Source organism: Athene noctua, chromosome 1 (assembly GCF_965140245.1).
Source record: "Athene noctua chromosome 1, bAthNoc1.hap1.1, whole genome shotgun sequence".
Taxonomy (NCBI): domain Eukaryota; kingdom Metazoa; phylum Chordata; class Aves; order Strigiformes; family Strigidae; genus Athene; species Athene noctua.
The window spans coordinates 124,640,802-124,658,020 of NC_134037.1; the positions used below are offsets into that span (position 1 = coordinate 124,640,802).

At 41.5% G+C, this 17,219-nt stretch overlaps 1 protein-coding gene across 4 annotated transcripts in view; it reads left to right on the forward strand.

Annotated features, from left to right (window-relative positions):
• Positions 1 to 17,219, forward strand: part of MACROD2 (mono-ADP ribosylhydrolase 2) — an 890,001-nt gene that overhangs the window by 789,064 nt on the left and 83,718 nt on the right. For all 4 annotated transcript variants that reach the window (XM_074917676.1, XM_074917770.1, XM_074917932.1 and 1 more), the window contains exon 9: positions 9,428 to 9,509. In XM_074917676.1, the coding sequence (XP_074773777.1) occupies positions 9,428 to 9,509 (82 nt within the window). The remainder of the gene's footprint in view (positions 1 to 9,427; positions 9,510 to 17,219) is intronic.

Below are 17,219 nucleotides of genomic sequence, written 5' to 3' on the forward strand. Positions count from 1 at the left end.
TTCAGTGGCAAACAAGGGAAATACCCAGTGCGAGCTTCCTTCAGGAGCCTCTCTCAACTGCATTAGGTTTAAGGGACTTGTACATCAAATCAGGTATTTTGCAAAGCTTTCTAAGGTTCTAGGTGCATGTATAATTTTGTATGTGGGGCTTATCTGGTCTCTTTTGTTGGAAATACTTCAATAAGTTGAATTTTAAACCAGCTTTGTAAGATCAAGCCAGAATTTTTTTATCTGTCAGTGATTTGCAAAATAATGTGAAAAGCCCAAGTGACAGCAGTCAAGAGTTTTAAAATACCCCAGCCCCAAGGTGAGGTGAAACCTTTGCACAACCTCGGTGAGAAAATTGTTGCTGAGTTTATCATAACTGCAAATTTGCCCTGCCTGTAACAGCATGCTTAAAAAGTTATTTATGCCATCATCTGCTTCTTCGAGGAACTGTTTCTTCTGCTCTCTTTCTGCAGCTCAAACATTTATTGTGCATCCTCAGGAGCCTGCGCAGGGCTTCTCACCAGCACAGCCATAAATAAATGTTTCTGTGCCAGCCACCAAGATTTCTGTGCCAGGAAGGGATGCCCACCCCTGCCACAGGGAAGAGCAAGGGAGGCAGAGTTTTTGGGGACTGAGAGACATGTGGTTCCCACTGCTCAGGGACCTGGAGACCTCTCATAGTGCCTGGAAGTCACTTCCATCCCCTGCCTCTGCAGCACAGCAGTAGGGAGCTTTGCTTTCCAGGACATGAATCCCCATTGCTCTCTCTGTTGGTCCTGAGCCTCAGGCAGGTCTGCTTCCTCCTTAGCATCCTAAAAACCTAAATTACTTGAACCTGTCTGAAGGGTAGGAGGAACCATCACTTGGTGTCTTTGTGTGGTTTTAAAACCTGAAGCTGTTTTATATTCAGAATCTTGCAACAGCCACAAAGATGATGGCAAGGTAGTGCTGATTCTGCTGCTGGCCCCGGGAAGGAGTGGAAATTTTATTGGTAGATATTATTACTACAACAAACTGGTGAAAACATTAAGAGTAAAAGAATGTTCCAAAGTGGCACCTCAGCCTCAGGGGATCCAGCAAAGAGCTTTTGGTAGTAGTGGAACATGGCATTTTCTGGGAATTAGTCTACCACATGTTGGATGCCCAAATTGGCTTAGGATGCTCATAATCTTTGGGAACTTTGGGGTGTTTAAGTCCAAAATGTACTAAAAAGATACTGAGAAAATTTATGTTGTAAGATAAAATGTGGTGCAAAAAGTTGGCCTGTGGGCTTACAACGCCCTGCTTGATTGTATGCCACAATGTCATCTTATTCAGTGGAGATGCACAATGAGGATATAATGATAACTTTAAGTAAGCTGATGATTTATCTCCTCAAAAACGCATGGTTGTTGTAAAACTGCCTATCAGATATTTTCAGAGTACTATCTTTCACAAGCCCTTATTTAACGCAGTTATATTTGCATGCATACCCTCTCTTCACATTTGCCATTTGTCACTGAGATAGCAAATTACATTCATCAGAATCCATTCATTCCCCCCGTTTCGCTGAATACAGGATTATCTTGGCTGTGTCAGCTGCCCTATGACTGGTAACTGTGAAAAATGGAGGTCGCCTTCAGATATTCCAAACATGTATCTTCAAAGGACAGTAGGTATTAAGCTGCAAAAGATGAATGGGCTTTATGTCATCGTGTTTGTGTGGCATAAAAGTGAATTGTGTGGATTGATGGATGTCTTGGTAAAAACAAATGCATTTTTAAACTACTCTCTTGTCCCTTTCCTGACAAGTTTTAGTGACCATCGAAAGAAACATACTGAGACGTTGCTTTAAATCCTAGACTGATTTTACAAGTTTTTTCACCTTTAGGAAACTGAAAAACTTTTAGTTGTTGAACAAAACCCCACATGTGTACTATTAACTACTGGTTATTTTATAGTCTGTCTGTGTTTATATTAGCACTGCAGGACTCTCATGTCTTATTTGTCATATAATCATGCAATAGATAAGTAACCAGAACACGTACAATTTTGTGGCTGACCATTTGTAAACTCCTCTGAAAATGTTGTCATAATTTCCTCTTTTAGATCCAGATTGTTTCTTTAGGACAGGCACTCCGCTTGTCTGGCAGGTGCTTTGTTCACTCAAAAAAGTAACATCTCAGCACAAAGAGTTGCCAGGTCCAAAAGGCAGTTGCCAGTCCAAGTCTACTTGTCTGTGAATAATACATTGTATTAAAAAGGTGTTGAAGACACAGAGTGAATTCTGTCATGGAGAATGAGTAACCTCTAAAAAACAACCAACGTATTAGGGAAAAAGAGTTATCGTTATTGATTCCCACAATACATAGGTACATCGAAAGGGAATGCCAGAAGAAGACCGGAGGTATGCAGTGAAGCTTGTGAACTTTGCTTGTGGTCATTGAGAGGACTTTTGGTTTTTTTTCTGTAGCATCTTTGCTTGAGTGAGAACGGGAGAAAAAAATCCCAGGGTCCTGGTCTAATTCTGCTGCTGTTGTTCTCTGTGACATTGGGCACATCAAATCTCCACCTGGAGGCAGAGATCTATCAGCACTATCACAAAACTGTAATGCTTACCTGTGTTTGAGGTCTGTGGGTAGAAGTGCTTCTCCACTGGAAAGTGTTATGGTTTCTAATGTGTTTCAGTAATATGGAGACAGGCTTGTGCCATAGCGACAACTGCAGTGGTGTGTCTGGTACCCGTGTGATCCAGGGAGTAATTTGCCCTCATCTGTTGAATATGAGCAGAGCTGTAGGAACAGGCACAACAGACAGGGAAAGACATTCTGACCGTGTTTTAAGTTTATCTTGAGTTTCATTTATAAGTGTGTTGCTACTGCATTTTGATTTAGAGACAGGGATTGCTGCGAAGCCTTATGTGCCATTCCTTTGGGATGTTGTCTGTATTAATATTTTAAACTTGTGATAAATTTCTGGTGGGTTTTTTGTTATGTGTTGGGTTGGGTTTTTTAAAATTGCCTTTGGAATTTTAATTATCTTTCACTCCAAGCAAAGTATGCTTTCCATCAGGAAGTAGGATATTAAAGCACTAATAATAACTTTCTGGTTTTTAACTTCAGCAAGACCACCATAGAAAACATTCCACTCTGTTTGTGATAAGCATAAATCATTTTATAATTCATGTGTTTTGTATTATTTTTTCTTTCAACGACTGCCTAAGTAATATGATGGTTTAAGCAAGAGTTGCTTCTTCACAGCTAGTCCTTAACAGAAATTTGCTCTTGATGTGATATCATAACGCTCCCTTAATACCATTACTTGTAGGAGGTTCACAGTAATGCGGATTTTTATTTACATTTTTGATTTGGATGCAAAGAATCTCAAAACTCAAATCCATGAAAATCAAAGAGCTTTGTTCTCAGAGAGTATGTCTTTCTCCCTCTACCACCAGGGCTGAAGGGTGACCTAGAGATTGCCTGTTTGCCTGAAGCTGGACTCATTTGGGTGGTTGCAAGTTCAAGTAAACAGCAGGGTGGTTTGGCTCAGATCTTCGGGAGATTTGAAGCTGGGCCAGGTGTAAAGATCTTAAGGCTAGGTGAACTGCTTTGTGAACATTATCACACAGTTCGTTGATTGTCAAATTCACCGTATCACCAGTCTGACACCTCTGCCCTGCTTAAATCTTGTTATGAGGATGGAAGCGGCGCCGAAGCTTTGTATTTGCCATAAATACTTGACTAAAGTTCTTTTTGAGAGTAATTCTGCAATTATAGACCATGATGTCATGCCAAAAGGAGCAGACAGTCAGCTAGGCTCTATGCTTTAATGGTTTCTGTGAAATTAGTAATAGTACCAAGAGGCTGAATTTTAATTTATGGTGCTGTGAAATGAGTAGCTTTTAAAGGGAACTGAAGCATTCACCTTTGGAAGGAGAGTGTGAAAACTTCTAGCCTTCACCACGGTTCATTTCCAAGTGGGATGCAGTCCTCTCTGCTCTTTCTTTTTGGTCAGGCAGACTGCTATCTGGAAAGGACAGCTGGCCAGATGTGCATGGCTCTTAGGAAAGGCAGTGCCTCTGGCAAAGTGGATCACAACTGCTGCAAGGGGTATTGCAGATGCCTGTGTTATTTTACAAAGCTGCTATTTCCATCTGTTAGTTGGTTGCAATATTAGCAGAGGATCAGATTGGGCAGAGGGTAGGCTGAAGGGGGAGCCTGTCAGCATCAGGAGCATCATTTCCCAGTACTTCAAGGAGGCAGAAACAGACATCAATCTCTCTGAAGCGTACCTCTGCACGTAACCAATTCAGTGCATCAGCTTGGTCCTGGGCAGGGAGGAACCAGAAAAGAGAGAGATGGAAAATGAGGTCCCTACAAGGGACTAAAAGGAAATCCTACAAGGGAAGTTTTGTTGGGCAGTGAAAGCCAACAGAGTTGCCTGAGCAGCTGTGGTCCAAACAGAGGGAAAATGTGGGATTGTGGCACAGTTGAAGGTTCAGGGCTTCTTCCTTACAGGCACTGTAGTCAAGGATTCTTAATGGGTACAGGCAGTTCTGAACTGTGACTGTTAAGGAAATGTTTGAGAAAGTATCTGAAGATAGCGTAACAAAACTTGATTATCAGAAGAACTTTAATTCTTAAGGAGCCAAATGTTACTTCTGGTATTATGGTGTATAGGCACTGATCCAAGCATGCTAAAGTCAGAGAAAAGCCTCCGTTGACTTCACTGGGTTTGAATTAAGTCCACAAAATGTTTGATAAACCAAATGTTACAGCAACCTTCTGGTGTTCACCTTTACAATAGATCCTGATCATATCAGGCAAGGGCATTTCATAAAAGGGGTTTGCTATGCATACAATAAGCAGAAAGCTGCTTCATTCTCTTCACTGTTTGTTACCATTAATTTGCTTTGGGATTGGGAAACATTTTTTACAAGTTAGCATTGTTTTTCTATTGTGTATTTTCTGGTAAGATTTAAATTATGATGAAACTTGTTGTTGCATATAATAAAAAACAGTCACTGCCAGCTGGATAAATGTCTTGGTACTGGGGATATGCATGAAATACTTGGGAGTGCTGAAATTAAGTTGGATTTATTTTCGTTGTGAACTGTTAGGACACAAGGTGGCAGTGACATAGAAACGCCCATTAGATAAAATAGTCTAGAATGTCTTTTGATCAGTTTTCTGCTTCACATCTGTGCTTGATCTATACAGCTTGACACCTGGGTATGCATACAGCTATACGTATGACAACATTTGGCATGTCCTGTGGATTGTGCTTGGCAATACATCTTTGTAGCGATGTGTAAATGCACAACTATTACTGTCCCCTTAGGAGGTAGGGAAATTAAGTCAAAGGAATTGGATGACCTGCCAGAGGCCACAACAAAAGAGCTGAGATAAAAACAGAGACATTTTGGATCCTAAAATGTGCATAGGTAGAGTGTAGACTCCTGTATCCGTGGCTGCACGCACAGATGTGCCTGTATTCATAGTGTCCCCTCGCCATGCTGCAGCAGAGGGAAGGGTCCTTTAGGGAACTTTAGGGCATGTACTTCTAGTTTGCTGGGAAGGCAGGGTGCTTTTTCTTCTCAAATAATTCGTAAAAAAAAAGAGTGTAAAGGTGCCAGAAAGCATCAGCAGACACTTGTTTTATTGTGGCTTTAGATATGGTGAAGCTTGCAATTATTTCTTCAAGCGATACATGTCCATCTTGCTGCATTTGCCTTCTGTGGGCAGAGCTGTGTCTGTCAGTGGAGCTCGGCTGCTGTGGAAGGGTGCAAGCTCCCAGGTCTGCCACGAGGTTTGGGGGACCCTCAGCAGCTTTTCATCGCTCTCATGCTGCAGTGACGATGCAGTCGCTGAGCACCCACCCACCCCAACCTCCCATGGGGCTCTTCTAGACCGTTAGGAGTCTATGAGCAAACTAACCCAAGGTGTGTTAACCCACCAATAAACCTAAAACTCAACAGATGCAAAGTGCTCTCACATTCACTGGGGAAAAAACAAACAAGTAAAACCCCACTGAACAAAACCAGGAGGAAATATTTTTGCTACTTTTGTATTAAGATCAATGCTGCTGGTATTAAGACCAGCAGTGCTTTTATACCCAGTGGAAGGGTTTGCAGTTCATGAGATTTGGCTGTATCCTTGTAAAATCCTGGTGTTAATGACTGACTCTGGGTCCATTCGACTGCAAAACAGCCTCAGCCCTGTGAGCCATGCAGAGCCCTAGAAGTTTACTGATCCTTATCAGGTGCAGCTAACAAAAAACCACCAGGAAGGTATCCCCCTCAGAATCAAATAGAGCCTGGCAAGGAGAGCTGGGCCCAAGAATAAAGAAAAAAAAAAAAAAAAAAATCAATGTACTCGCAGCCTTGAGCTGTGAAGCTGCCTACTAAGTGAACAGCTCATGCAATTTAACTCCCTTCTTCCTGTGTTGCAACGCTCTTAATTTTGGGGTTCTTTGATCCACCTATTCATAGCTGTGAAGCGAGCAGAATTTAATCAGGCTTTGACAGGGGACGGTGATTTTAATACCGGCCTCCAAAAAAGATCTGTCAATCAAGGATGAGCTTTAATACCTTCAACTTGCAGCTCCTTTAAACTTCTGCTGCAGTTGAGTGGTGCTTGGTCAGCTGTGGAGGAGCTGGGCACCTACAAAAGGCTCTGGGGGCTCCCTGGGCACACCTGGGGGAGTCCCTGGGGGCTACTCCTTGCCCTCTGTAAAAGGGCCACATGAAACGTCTCATCAATTTGGTATTTCCTAGCCACATGAGAGGAGAGATTTCCTCTTTGAATAAGAAGCAGCTTTCATAAGTGCACATCCCAAAAGGCCTGCTGAGCTTTTGTGAGCAAGCAGGCAAAGGCAGGTTTGGAGTCACTTGGCTTAAACCTTTCCTTATTGTAGCTGGAACAGGAACAGTGAGGACAAGGGCTACCTTCTGTACCTATTTTCAAGTTATTTTAGCTGGGGATGTTAGAGAAAATAGTCAATGACTGGCAGGATGATAGAATATGGTTTAATTTCAGATTTACTATCTGCCAACACATGCCATTCAATCAGATAAACACAGGATTTCAGCTGTCATCACAATATCTTATGCATACTTAAAAATAGAGCCCTTTTTCTCACACCAGGAAGAAATCGAACAGGTTTATATATAGGATGTATACAGTCAGGAGGCTAGAAGTTTTGAAATAGTCTTCCGTTTCTAGAGAGATTCCCTATCTTTAAATTAAGGAATTATATTAGAAGTAGTAGAAATTCTCAGGACTGCAGAAGTTTTATCGTTGTGAACTGCAGAGAATAAATAAAAGTAAAGGGAGCACCTTGAGAACTTGAACTATGTAAAATGAGGAAAACGTCTGTAATATTTTCAGCAGAGAATATAAGACTATAGAGAGAGCGAGACGACTCAGAACTACTCTGCGTGGGAACATCATTCCTCCTCTGGTTTATAAGTTTCCATCCTTGCTCTTTTGTCTGTCCTAGTTCACATATTGGGCCTATCACTGTAGCGCTTGACTATCTGCTCTGCTGGGGAGGCAGAAATAGAAGATAACAATCTAGCATCACCCCAACACTCTCCTAAGCCAGTTTTCCCAGTAAATGTAATTTAAGCATTCACTGTCTAGTGTTTCCCCCTTAAAAAAACACAGAGCAGCTTTACTTAGGTGGAAACTCTCATGCACCTCTTGCCACCAGTGCTTCACATTATAAATTTGTGAGTACACAGATGAGTACGGCTTTCTGGCTGGAGCACTTAACTAGTATTTGGGTTCTTTATTCTATCCCTTGTGAAGAGTAGTTGATGACACAGTCCAGCGTATTTTTAAGGTCTAGCCTGGTTTGTTTGAGGGATGCACAGAACAGCTTGTTTCTGTGAACGTCCTATGAGCAGACAGCAACAGGCAGTTTTCTAGCTCACAAATCTGCCAATACGCTTCCCCAGCAAGCAGCATTCCCCACCAAGCTGCTTTCTCTCCTGCTCACAAGCCCCTTTCTTCCCATATAACCTGGACCTTCAGTCTAGTATTTCCTACCTAGTTTGCTCTCTCAGGTTTTGTAGTCAGCTTTAATTCAGAGATGTCCTTGTTAGCCACTACTAGCATTTCGCAGCATAACCGATTATTGCCTGCTCTTGTTCCCTTCTTCTTCCCTCGTATTCTACCAGGCTGCTCCAAAATGAACTCTAAAATGACATCCTGAGCTCCTCAGCGTAATGGTATCTTTGAAGCCAAGACTTGTACTTTGCTTCGAAGAGCAGCTCTAGCAAAATGAACAGCATTTTCTACTGAAAGTAAGGGAAAGAAGGCATTGTTAAAGAGCATTCCTCCCGCCAGTTTCCCTGCAGGTGGGAGGCTGGAGCTTTTTCTAGTATGTGTAAACGTGTTCCTGAGAAGCTCTGCTACGGCAGATCTGCTTTTTGCCCATAGAAACATGAGGACAGCATAATGCCAGCCAACATGCTGAATTTCCTATTGCTGGGCTTCATCCCTTTCTGGTTAAGCTCTCATGCACTGCAGAGAAAAACTGGATTATCAGGTTGCAGGTCCCTCAGCTCAACCGTGGGAGGGTCTTTTCGACTTCCCCAACTCCCTCCTGGAGCTGGGTTTTGGCTGCAGAGGCAATTTGTGCTGGGCTATGCAAACAGATAAAACAAATAAATAGCAAGGCTAGAGTGAAGTCCAGTGTGGGTGTTTTTCAGTCTTAAATAGGCTTTGGAATTCTGTTTGGTTTTTATTTTGTTTGGCTTTGTTTTTTTGGTCTCTTTTAGAAAAGCCTTTCACATACAGTGATCTCCCAAACAATTTATTTGAAATCGTTGGTGGGTGGCGCATACATTATGGGTTGTGGTTTCATTGATATGCTCAGCCTTGCTAAGTAGATGGCATATTAAATGTTTTATTTACCCCATGTGCTACCTGTCATCTAATCAGCTTTTGGTTTTGCTGCATTCTACTTGTATTATAGCAAGAGCAAGTGGTTTCATGTAAATTAAAACCGCATGAAACCTTTTAAAGCCATTTTAAAATACTAAATGGTTTTGCAAATAGGTTTGTCGGACAAGGATTGGAAAAAGAGCTCTTTGCTTACCCGTTTACTCATTTGTATGCTTATTAGAAGCCCCCCATGTGACTCTTTCATCAAACATTGCATCCCAGTACTCATCTAGAATGCCAAAAGTCATTTATACTGTGCTCAAGAGTGGTTTGCATAAACAGGAGGCAGTTAACAATGAATACAGTTGTGAGCTGCAGTTCGCAAATGTTATTTTATAAATTACAACACAGATGCACAATAAAGTCAAAACATGCATCCCTGTGATATTTTCTTGCTTGCCTGGAGCATAAAAGCATGTTGGCTTAAAAGTTTCTTTGCTTTTATTAACTATTATTGCCAAAGTTTATGATTGCGATCATTTCACCGTGAATAATTTTGTTTCCTACAGGTGGATCGTATCATCTTCTGTGTCTTTTTGGAGGTTGACTACAAAATTTTCAAGAAGAAAATGGGCGAGTTTTTCCCTCTAGGTAGGTATAATAATTGAGTGCCATCTGACTTTAAAAAATTATGCAGCAAAAAGACAACAGTTGGCATCCTTTCTTCTTTCCCTGCCTAACCCAAATATTAAAATGTGAACTTTCTTTAAAGATCAGCTGCACATAGAGGCTCTGATCCTGGACAAATGCAGACATTTAAAATTTGTGAACCGGTAAAACTACTTGTGATACTGCTTTTGCAAAATCCAGGCCTGCTTTTGTATTCTCAGTACAGCTCGTTTCTTCATTTTCTGCTGTATCCATATCTGCTCCTGAAAACTGGTGCGTGGCACTGGGTCTCTTGACTCTGAGAAAAAAATTATTTGCACTAATGTATATAGCTCCTAGTGTATATTGCTTTTCCATACACTTTGTACATGCTTTGCTCTTTCATTAACAATGCTGGTAGGGTTTCTCCGGGTCTGAAAAGATACCGCAGGGGTTAGAGCCCAACTGTGTCTGAATGAGAACTTTAAACTTGAGCTGTCCCTGTGCAAGAATGAATGGGAGAAAGATGGCTCTCGCTGGAGCACTTGGGAAATGTTAGCCATTCATCTTACGTTTCACACAGGAGGTTACTTTCTAGAATTTAAGAAAACCTGGTGGAGAGTAAATTTGTTAATCCCCTCCCCCCCATATGCCTGTGATTTATTTTTATCATATATCATTAGAAATCTGTGTTCAGGTTTTTTTATCAAGCCTGACCTTCTCCCATTTTATTTTGTTTTCTATGACATCAGTCCTACTATATGTGACAAGATCCAGATTTTAGTATTTTGGTTTATCACCCATTTCAGAAGTGGCAGTCACTTAAATAGTCCCCATGCTGTCTGTCTGGTAGAAAGCACCTTTGAGTAATAGGAAGCAGAGCTTTGGTGTGTTGTGAGTCTCCAGTAATTCTACAGGACCGCGTTGTCACAGTGGCCACAGTGGTTTTTTTTTCCTTTTGCTTTGGCTGGTAGTGTGGAAATTGTGATGTTTCTGTCTCATCTCACTAGAACAAAGCTTGTTGTAGAAGACTTTGTAATCTCCAGTTTGCAATGATTGGCAGCTAAAACTTAAAAACCTGTTGAATTATTCAGGTAGTATAGAATGGTGCCTAACTGCTTAATAATCATATTTTTGTCTGGAGCACATTGAACATGCATTTCAAAGACCGCATTCATGTCTAATCCATTCATTGTGTGATTTTATTTTTTTTTGGCGGTGTACCCCAACACACAGGATGAAGTGGCAGTACCCTGCCTACTGTTGCTGGCTCTGTGTCTGCCCTTCAGATTAAGTGAGAGTAGACTACAGTGTCAATCTGTCAACAAATTAGAGTATTAGTACTCACCTTCATTGTTAAGGTCACTGAAATCATGGATTAAAGCCTGGTATCGTTATAAATGTTAAAACCTGAGAGACAAGAAGATGCTTCAGAGCTGAAGCATGGCAAGCCCAAAGGGGAAAAGAGAGGAAGATGGGAGATTTCTTTTTTTGGTTTTTCAAAACCTGACGTTGTTGAACTCCTGTCTACAGAGATCATGTGTGGTTGGGTGTCATGTTATATAAAGATGCTACATTATGTAGATGATCAGTTGTACTATAGTTTCAAAAGTATGTTTATTTTCATGCATGGAAAGTTTTTACAATTTTTTTGCTTGAACTAAAACTGGGAATTTGATATGTGACCATAAAGAGGTGGTTGTGGTGGGGACTCTCTAAGGTTCAGCAAATCCTGTGGTTTGCAGGTATGTGACTATGCAAAAGGTTGATCCAGTGCTTATGCAGACAGCTGTCCAGAGAAAAGATGTTTTAGTTCTCAGCAGCCACAATTTGATAGAAATTACTAGAAGATTCTAGGACCCATTTTCATACGCTCCCTGTTGCAAGTCTGAATACTAGTTTGGATATGCCTTAACGATGCTAGTTTCCAGAAGGATATGACCACCTACTGACTGGTGAGCTGGCGCTTTAAAAAGATCCAATTTAGCATCTAAAACTTTATCCCTGACTCAGTGAAGAATTTCCTGTGGTTAGGTCAGTAGTCAGTGATTTGGGAGATCTGATTTTAACATCTTGTATCACCATGGACATTTAGTGTGCCCTTATAAGAGCCACTTAGATCTTCAACTTGGGAGGAGACAGGAAGAGGCAGGAAAGATACAGGCTACCCAAATGACTCTCCATTAGTGTCCCTGGAGAAATGATCAGTATCTGGGTCTGTCTCCTGGAGGAGTGCCCTAACGATTAATAAACAGTCTCCAGCTTGCTTTGCCATCTTGAATTAACACTCTTCCACAGGGTACCACCACTTAAACAGATGTCAGCTGAAGTAAGTCCCATCCTGAATTGCCTGTAGCCTGCTGATGGGAACATTAGCTCAAGGTCTGGATGGTGATCACCAGATTACCATCATGTCTGCTGCTTGTTCCTTTTTCTGGTCTCTTGTGAAATGCCATCTTCATTTAACATAGTAGGCTTTGACAAGTTATCAGCAGACTCTCCTACTATAGGGATATTCCATCTCTCTGCAGGACTGGTTTGTTGCACAGAGGACTTAGTCACCATATTTCTGTATGAAGGAATTAGCAACTGTCTCTACCTTTGGCAATAAATTCCTGATATTTAGGCTGTGGAAGGAATTGACAAAACTCTGGTGGTTTGGTTTTGTTTTTAAGTGAATCTATTAATGTAGTGAAATGAAAGTCTTTAAGGATAGACTTGCCCTAAATTTAAATTGATAGGACACTATCTGAACATTCACGGGAGAGAATAACACTGAGATATTGCTTTCAGCTTAGAGAAAAAAACATCAAGACGTTTTTAAAGTGTGTCTTGCATTCAGAAACATTATGAAATACATCCACTTTAATAGATGTGGACAAAAATGCTTAGAAAGAAGAATATATTCATGGAGTTATATACATAAATAGTTATTACTTTAAAGCCGGTGCATTAATAAATCCAAAAAGACATCCAAGTGCTTGAGCTAGTCAAGTGATAATGAAATGAAGCTAGAGTTACACCTCAGTGCATTAGAGTAAGTGGAATATAGATATAGGGAAATTGTTCCATTAGTTGAACATATCATTAGGCCTATTTTGCAAGTGGAATGCCGAAGAAATTAGTCAAGTAATAGTACTGATATTAAGACAACTGCCAAAAGCCTTGTGATTTGCAAACTTTAAATATATAGGGGGAAGAGACAGACTTCTAAGTAATTTCATATCTTAGAAGTGTAGCAAAGCTGTTCAGTAACAGACCGGTTGTCACAGTCTCAGCATTTCTGATTTCATCTCAGTAATCAGTCGCCTGTACAGAATCTGAGTCAAAGCCAGCATGCTCCAAGGAGGAGCGCCACTTAATCTTTAATTCAGACTTAGGATCTCATCCTAGTCATTGTCCAGAAAAGCACTGGTTTAGAAAGTAAATGGTTCTGGTCCACGCAAAATTTTTTTGTTTAACCTCTGGGGTTTTGCTGAGAAGTTTTTGTATGTCCTGGTAGAAAACGAGAGAGGGTGGAAGACGTGTTTCGGTAGAACAACCAACCTTATGTACTTAAGATGGATCACTGGTTTAATATGTTAGGTGCTACAGTGATTTTTTTTTTTTTTTTTTTTTCTTTTTACCAAATGAGTCCTATCTGCTAGTAGAATGAGATAACCCAGCCATTCTCCCTTCAGCTGTGTTAGGAAATTCTGTCTGCTTAATCCGGGAGAATGTCTTGCTGCATATCTTTCAGGCAAATAAAATATCCTTGCCTGCAGTTCTGGCTCAAATGTGTAGTTCTTACATCGCTGGATTCATTGCTACTAGTATTATGAATGAGCTTTCCGGGAAAGGAGCTGGTATTTGCACCATTTTTTTTCTCTTGTAATTCATTGTTTCTTCTAACAGAATTTTGCATAAAGCCTGGATACTAGGCATTTCTTTTATTGCTAAATATATGTATTTATAAGACTGACCAGGAAATGGTATAAATACAGACTCCCTTGAAAACCTAGGTTTACCAACATTTACCTTACAGTGATACGTACTTCTAGGATGCTATTCGTACGAGTAAAATTAAGAGTATTTGTAAACAGTTGCCAGCTGGAGGCAAAGATACCTTTTTTTTTTTTTTTTCCTCCTGTATACTGTGTATACCTACCTACTTAATATGACAGATAGATAATCTTGTAAGGACCTTTGGCAAATGCTTATTTTTCATGGTGGCTGTTGTATATTGTGAAAGGTTTATCTCTAAATTGTAATGCTTAAAGTATTTCTAAATCTACCACCTGTTATCAGTGGATTGGAGAGAAGAATAATTTTTTCTGAAAATGTTCTTTCGACCAAAATAACATTATAAAGGGCACGTACTCTGAAGCTGCAGCCTTCAAGGTTATATTACGTTCTCACTACTTTAAACAGAGTAACAAAATTACTTCACTAAAGTATCGCTAAAAATGTTGGAGAGACGACAGGTTTGCACTTTTATTAGACCAGTTGATAGATGGAAGATGCAAGCTTTTAGACTCTGTGTCCTTTTAGAGCTAATGAAAGGATGCTGAGCACAAGAGCTTGTTCATTTTTTTGGAGCCATATCACCAGTTGGTGTTAGGAAAAAGAGAGAGAAATTGCTTGATCTTGGAAAAGAATCTTCCTCTCCCCTCTATTCCAGGTTATGACATTTAATGCATGTTCTGCTTTTATCCTGGTTGACGAGAGCACTGTCCCCCTTACCCAAGGCACATGGATAAGAGCTCCTGTCTCATACTAATCCTCCTGTTACTTCAGGAGGATGCACAGCATCCTAGTTGTGCATAAATGTGCAAATATATTACAATTGCAGAGGAAATTCATTGTTAAGAGATCTACCAGGCTTGGAATCAAATTGGAAACTGTCTAAATGGCTGAATGAAGGGCCTTGTATTAAAAAGGCAGATCCCTGCACTAATACGTGAGTGAACTCTTAAGCAGAGATTGTAATTTCTGTACTGTATTGAGAAGCATCATCCTCTCTGCTTAATATGGCAGACTTCACTGGGGCTGAATCAGTCCTTAGTATGAGCAAAGGAATCATAAGTTAGCCCTTAGTAATCCTGTATCAAATGGGTAATTCGTTTGATAAATTTAGCCTCTCTATTTGCATTTGCAGTGTTCATGAGCCGATTCGTTTCCCTAATTCATCACCTGAATGTATTCCACAAAATATTTTTCATGGGCTTTATTTTACTATGTGGATAGGTGCCAAGCGGTTTACTGGAAGTACCTGATATCCTTTATCTGAGATTTCACCTGGGTAGTGATTTGCCTTGTAAGTCACAAGGCTCTGTTTTTTCAGACTGGTTCAGACAAGCGTGCAAAGGCCACTGGGGCTTGAAGTCCCCTAGAAATGGACATTAGCGAGTAAGATTTGGGGGAGTTTGAAATCCCTTTGTCTTCTGATCAGTGAGGGCCATCCTGAAGGTTTTGGTTGCAGTTAGTTTTCCAGTCTTCATGTGGATTTTTCGGGTTGTCATGTTCACAGCTGATAACCGCCTGTGTTTTCACAGGTTTAAACTAGAGGCAGTCACACTGTCATCTCCCCTTCTTCACCGCTTCCCATCACAAAGCTTTCAAAGCACTGTAGATGGGCTGTGTCCTTGCTGGTGACACAGAGCCTAAATTTGTGTCCAGACACCGCCTTGTGGGTACATGAACACGTCAGGGGCCAAGCAGAAGCTGGGACAGAGCCGAAGTGACCAGCCACAGCAGCAGCAGCTGATGGGGACGTGGTGTCACAGTCTTTGGCCTGTGCCCTGGTTGTGGGCAGCATCACCCGTAACCCAGGCCTGTTTGCTGGAAGGAGCAAAAAGAGTCTTGCTTCCCTGAGCCCACAGTTCTGATGGAGCTGCAATCCCTGCTGTTGCATTGGGACGCTCGGGGGACTCTCTGATTTCTCTGGCTTGTGAAACTTTTGACTTGTCACTTTGAGATCCTGCTTGGCTTTTCAAATGGTGAATGAGATGCACCATGCATCCCTTTCCAGGGCTGTGTATCCAGCCATTGAGAGCATACCAGGGTACCACTCAGTATTTATGCAGTCACAGCCATCTGGCCTGCTCTGGACTCCATGCTGGCATTTAATGTTCCCCCCAGACTGGAAATCTCGAGCGGGAGTCCTGTGTTCAGGCAGAGACAAGTAAGGATTGTTCGGTGGGTGAAAAGCAACAGTGGTTTTGGAGAAGCTGTGGCACGCTGACAATTTCACATGGGTGTGAAATGCTCTCTGCACCCCTTTGAGCTGTCTTTATATTGGAGGATGTCATCCTCAGATGGCTTCTGCAAGACCCCTCACTGAAGGACTTAATTTAAAACAGCTGGGGAAAGCACAGCCCCACTGTTTCCCAAGATGGTTCCTTGTCCCTCAGCAGCAGAGGCTTTGAAGGAAGCACTATCCATATGGGGGAGCTGGAGGAGCCTGTGCCCCAGAACGGGATGCTGGCTTTGCTCGAGTTCTCTCTCACAGCACCTACAGATCCTGATAATGTACACTCCAACATAAATAGGATGCTGTAAAAACTGTTCTCAACCCAAAAGTTTAATATAGCCATAATGCTTAAAATATCTGTCCATTTCAAAAAGCATCTGAAACACCTCATAAAATACCAAGCTAACTAAAAAGCTAAAGGTGTTTGTAAAACTGTGAAGCAAAATTTTTCTATGGCTTTTTGTCTTCATTTGCCATGGCAATGACTGTGCCAGTCCTACCACTCTTTGGGGTTGTCTGTCTTAGCCTCTTTTGCCAGTGTCTCAGTGTAGTGCAGGAGGATGAGTAAGAAGCAGCTCAGGAGTGCTGCTTGGGAGTCTGAGTATGTAATTGATGGCTCAGATACTATTTTCAGCATCTTAAGAGATATGCAGACCAAGAGAGGGTTCCTAGCACCTTCTGACATGGCCGTGGGTTTCCAGTACCTAATAAAAAGTTAATGGCAGTTTCCTGCTTCAGTGTGAATCACAATAAAACTTCCTGGTATGATCCCTTCTGAATTATTTTCTGGCTGACTGCTGACAGAGCATTGCTCTAGACTGTGGCTGTGTGTTGCAAGTACCAGTAACCTCAAAATATGGGCTTGGATCCTCTGGTTGTACATGGTTTTACAAAGGCTTGTGATACTGTCTGCTGCATGATCTGGAAGACTGTTTGCCTCCTCATTCCTGATAGAAGCAATGGCACTGCTTGGAAGGGTATGGGCAGAAGATGGAACCAAAACCTATTAAAGCACTGTTGTCAGGAGCTTTTGCTTTGCTACGTGGAAGCCTCCTCTTCTTTGCTCCAGTAGCATCTTGCAAACATTTTCCTTGTCTCCTTTTGCGAGATTGATGATGGAGCCTGCGGTCAGTCCAGAAGTCAGGGGAAATGGCTGTTTCTCTGTATTTGTCCATTCGCTCCAAATCCCTGAACTTTCTGGCTCCTGGGAGACACCTGGATAAGGGCTGCATTGAAGCAGTGATGAGGATGCCCTTGAAGGCATGGGGGTCACACAGACACAAGGACCAAGCTGCTGTGTGTGCTAACAGCATGGGAGAGCACAGGGAAAATGATGAGTGCGATAATTAGAAAGGTGAATATGGAGTAATTATTTACCATCTCTTGTAACACAAGAAGTGCAAGGTGTCCCAGGAAATGATGAATCAGGGTGAAAACAAGCAAAAGAAGTAGTTTTTCACCCAACATATAGTTAGGGTATA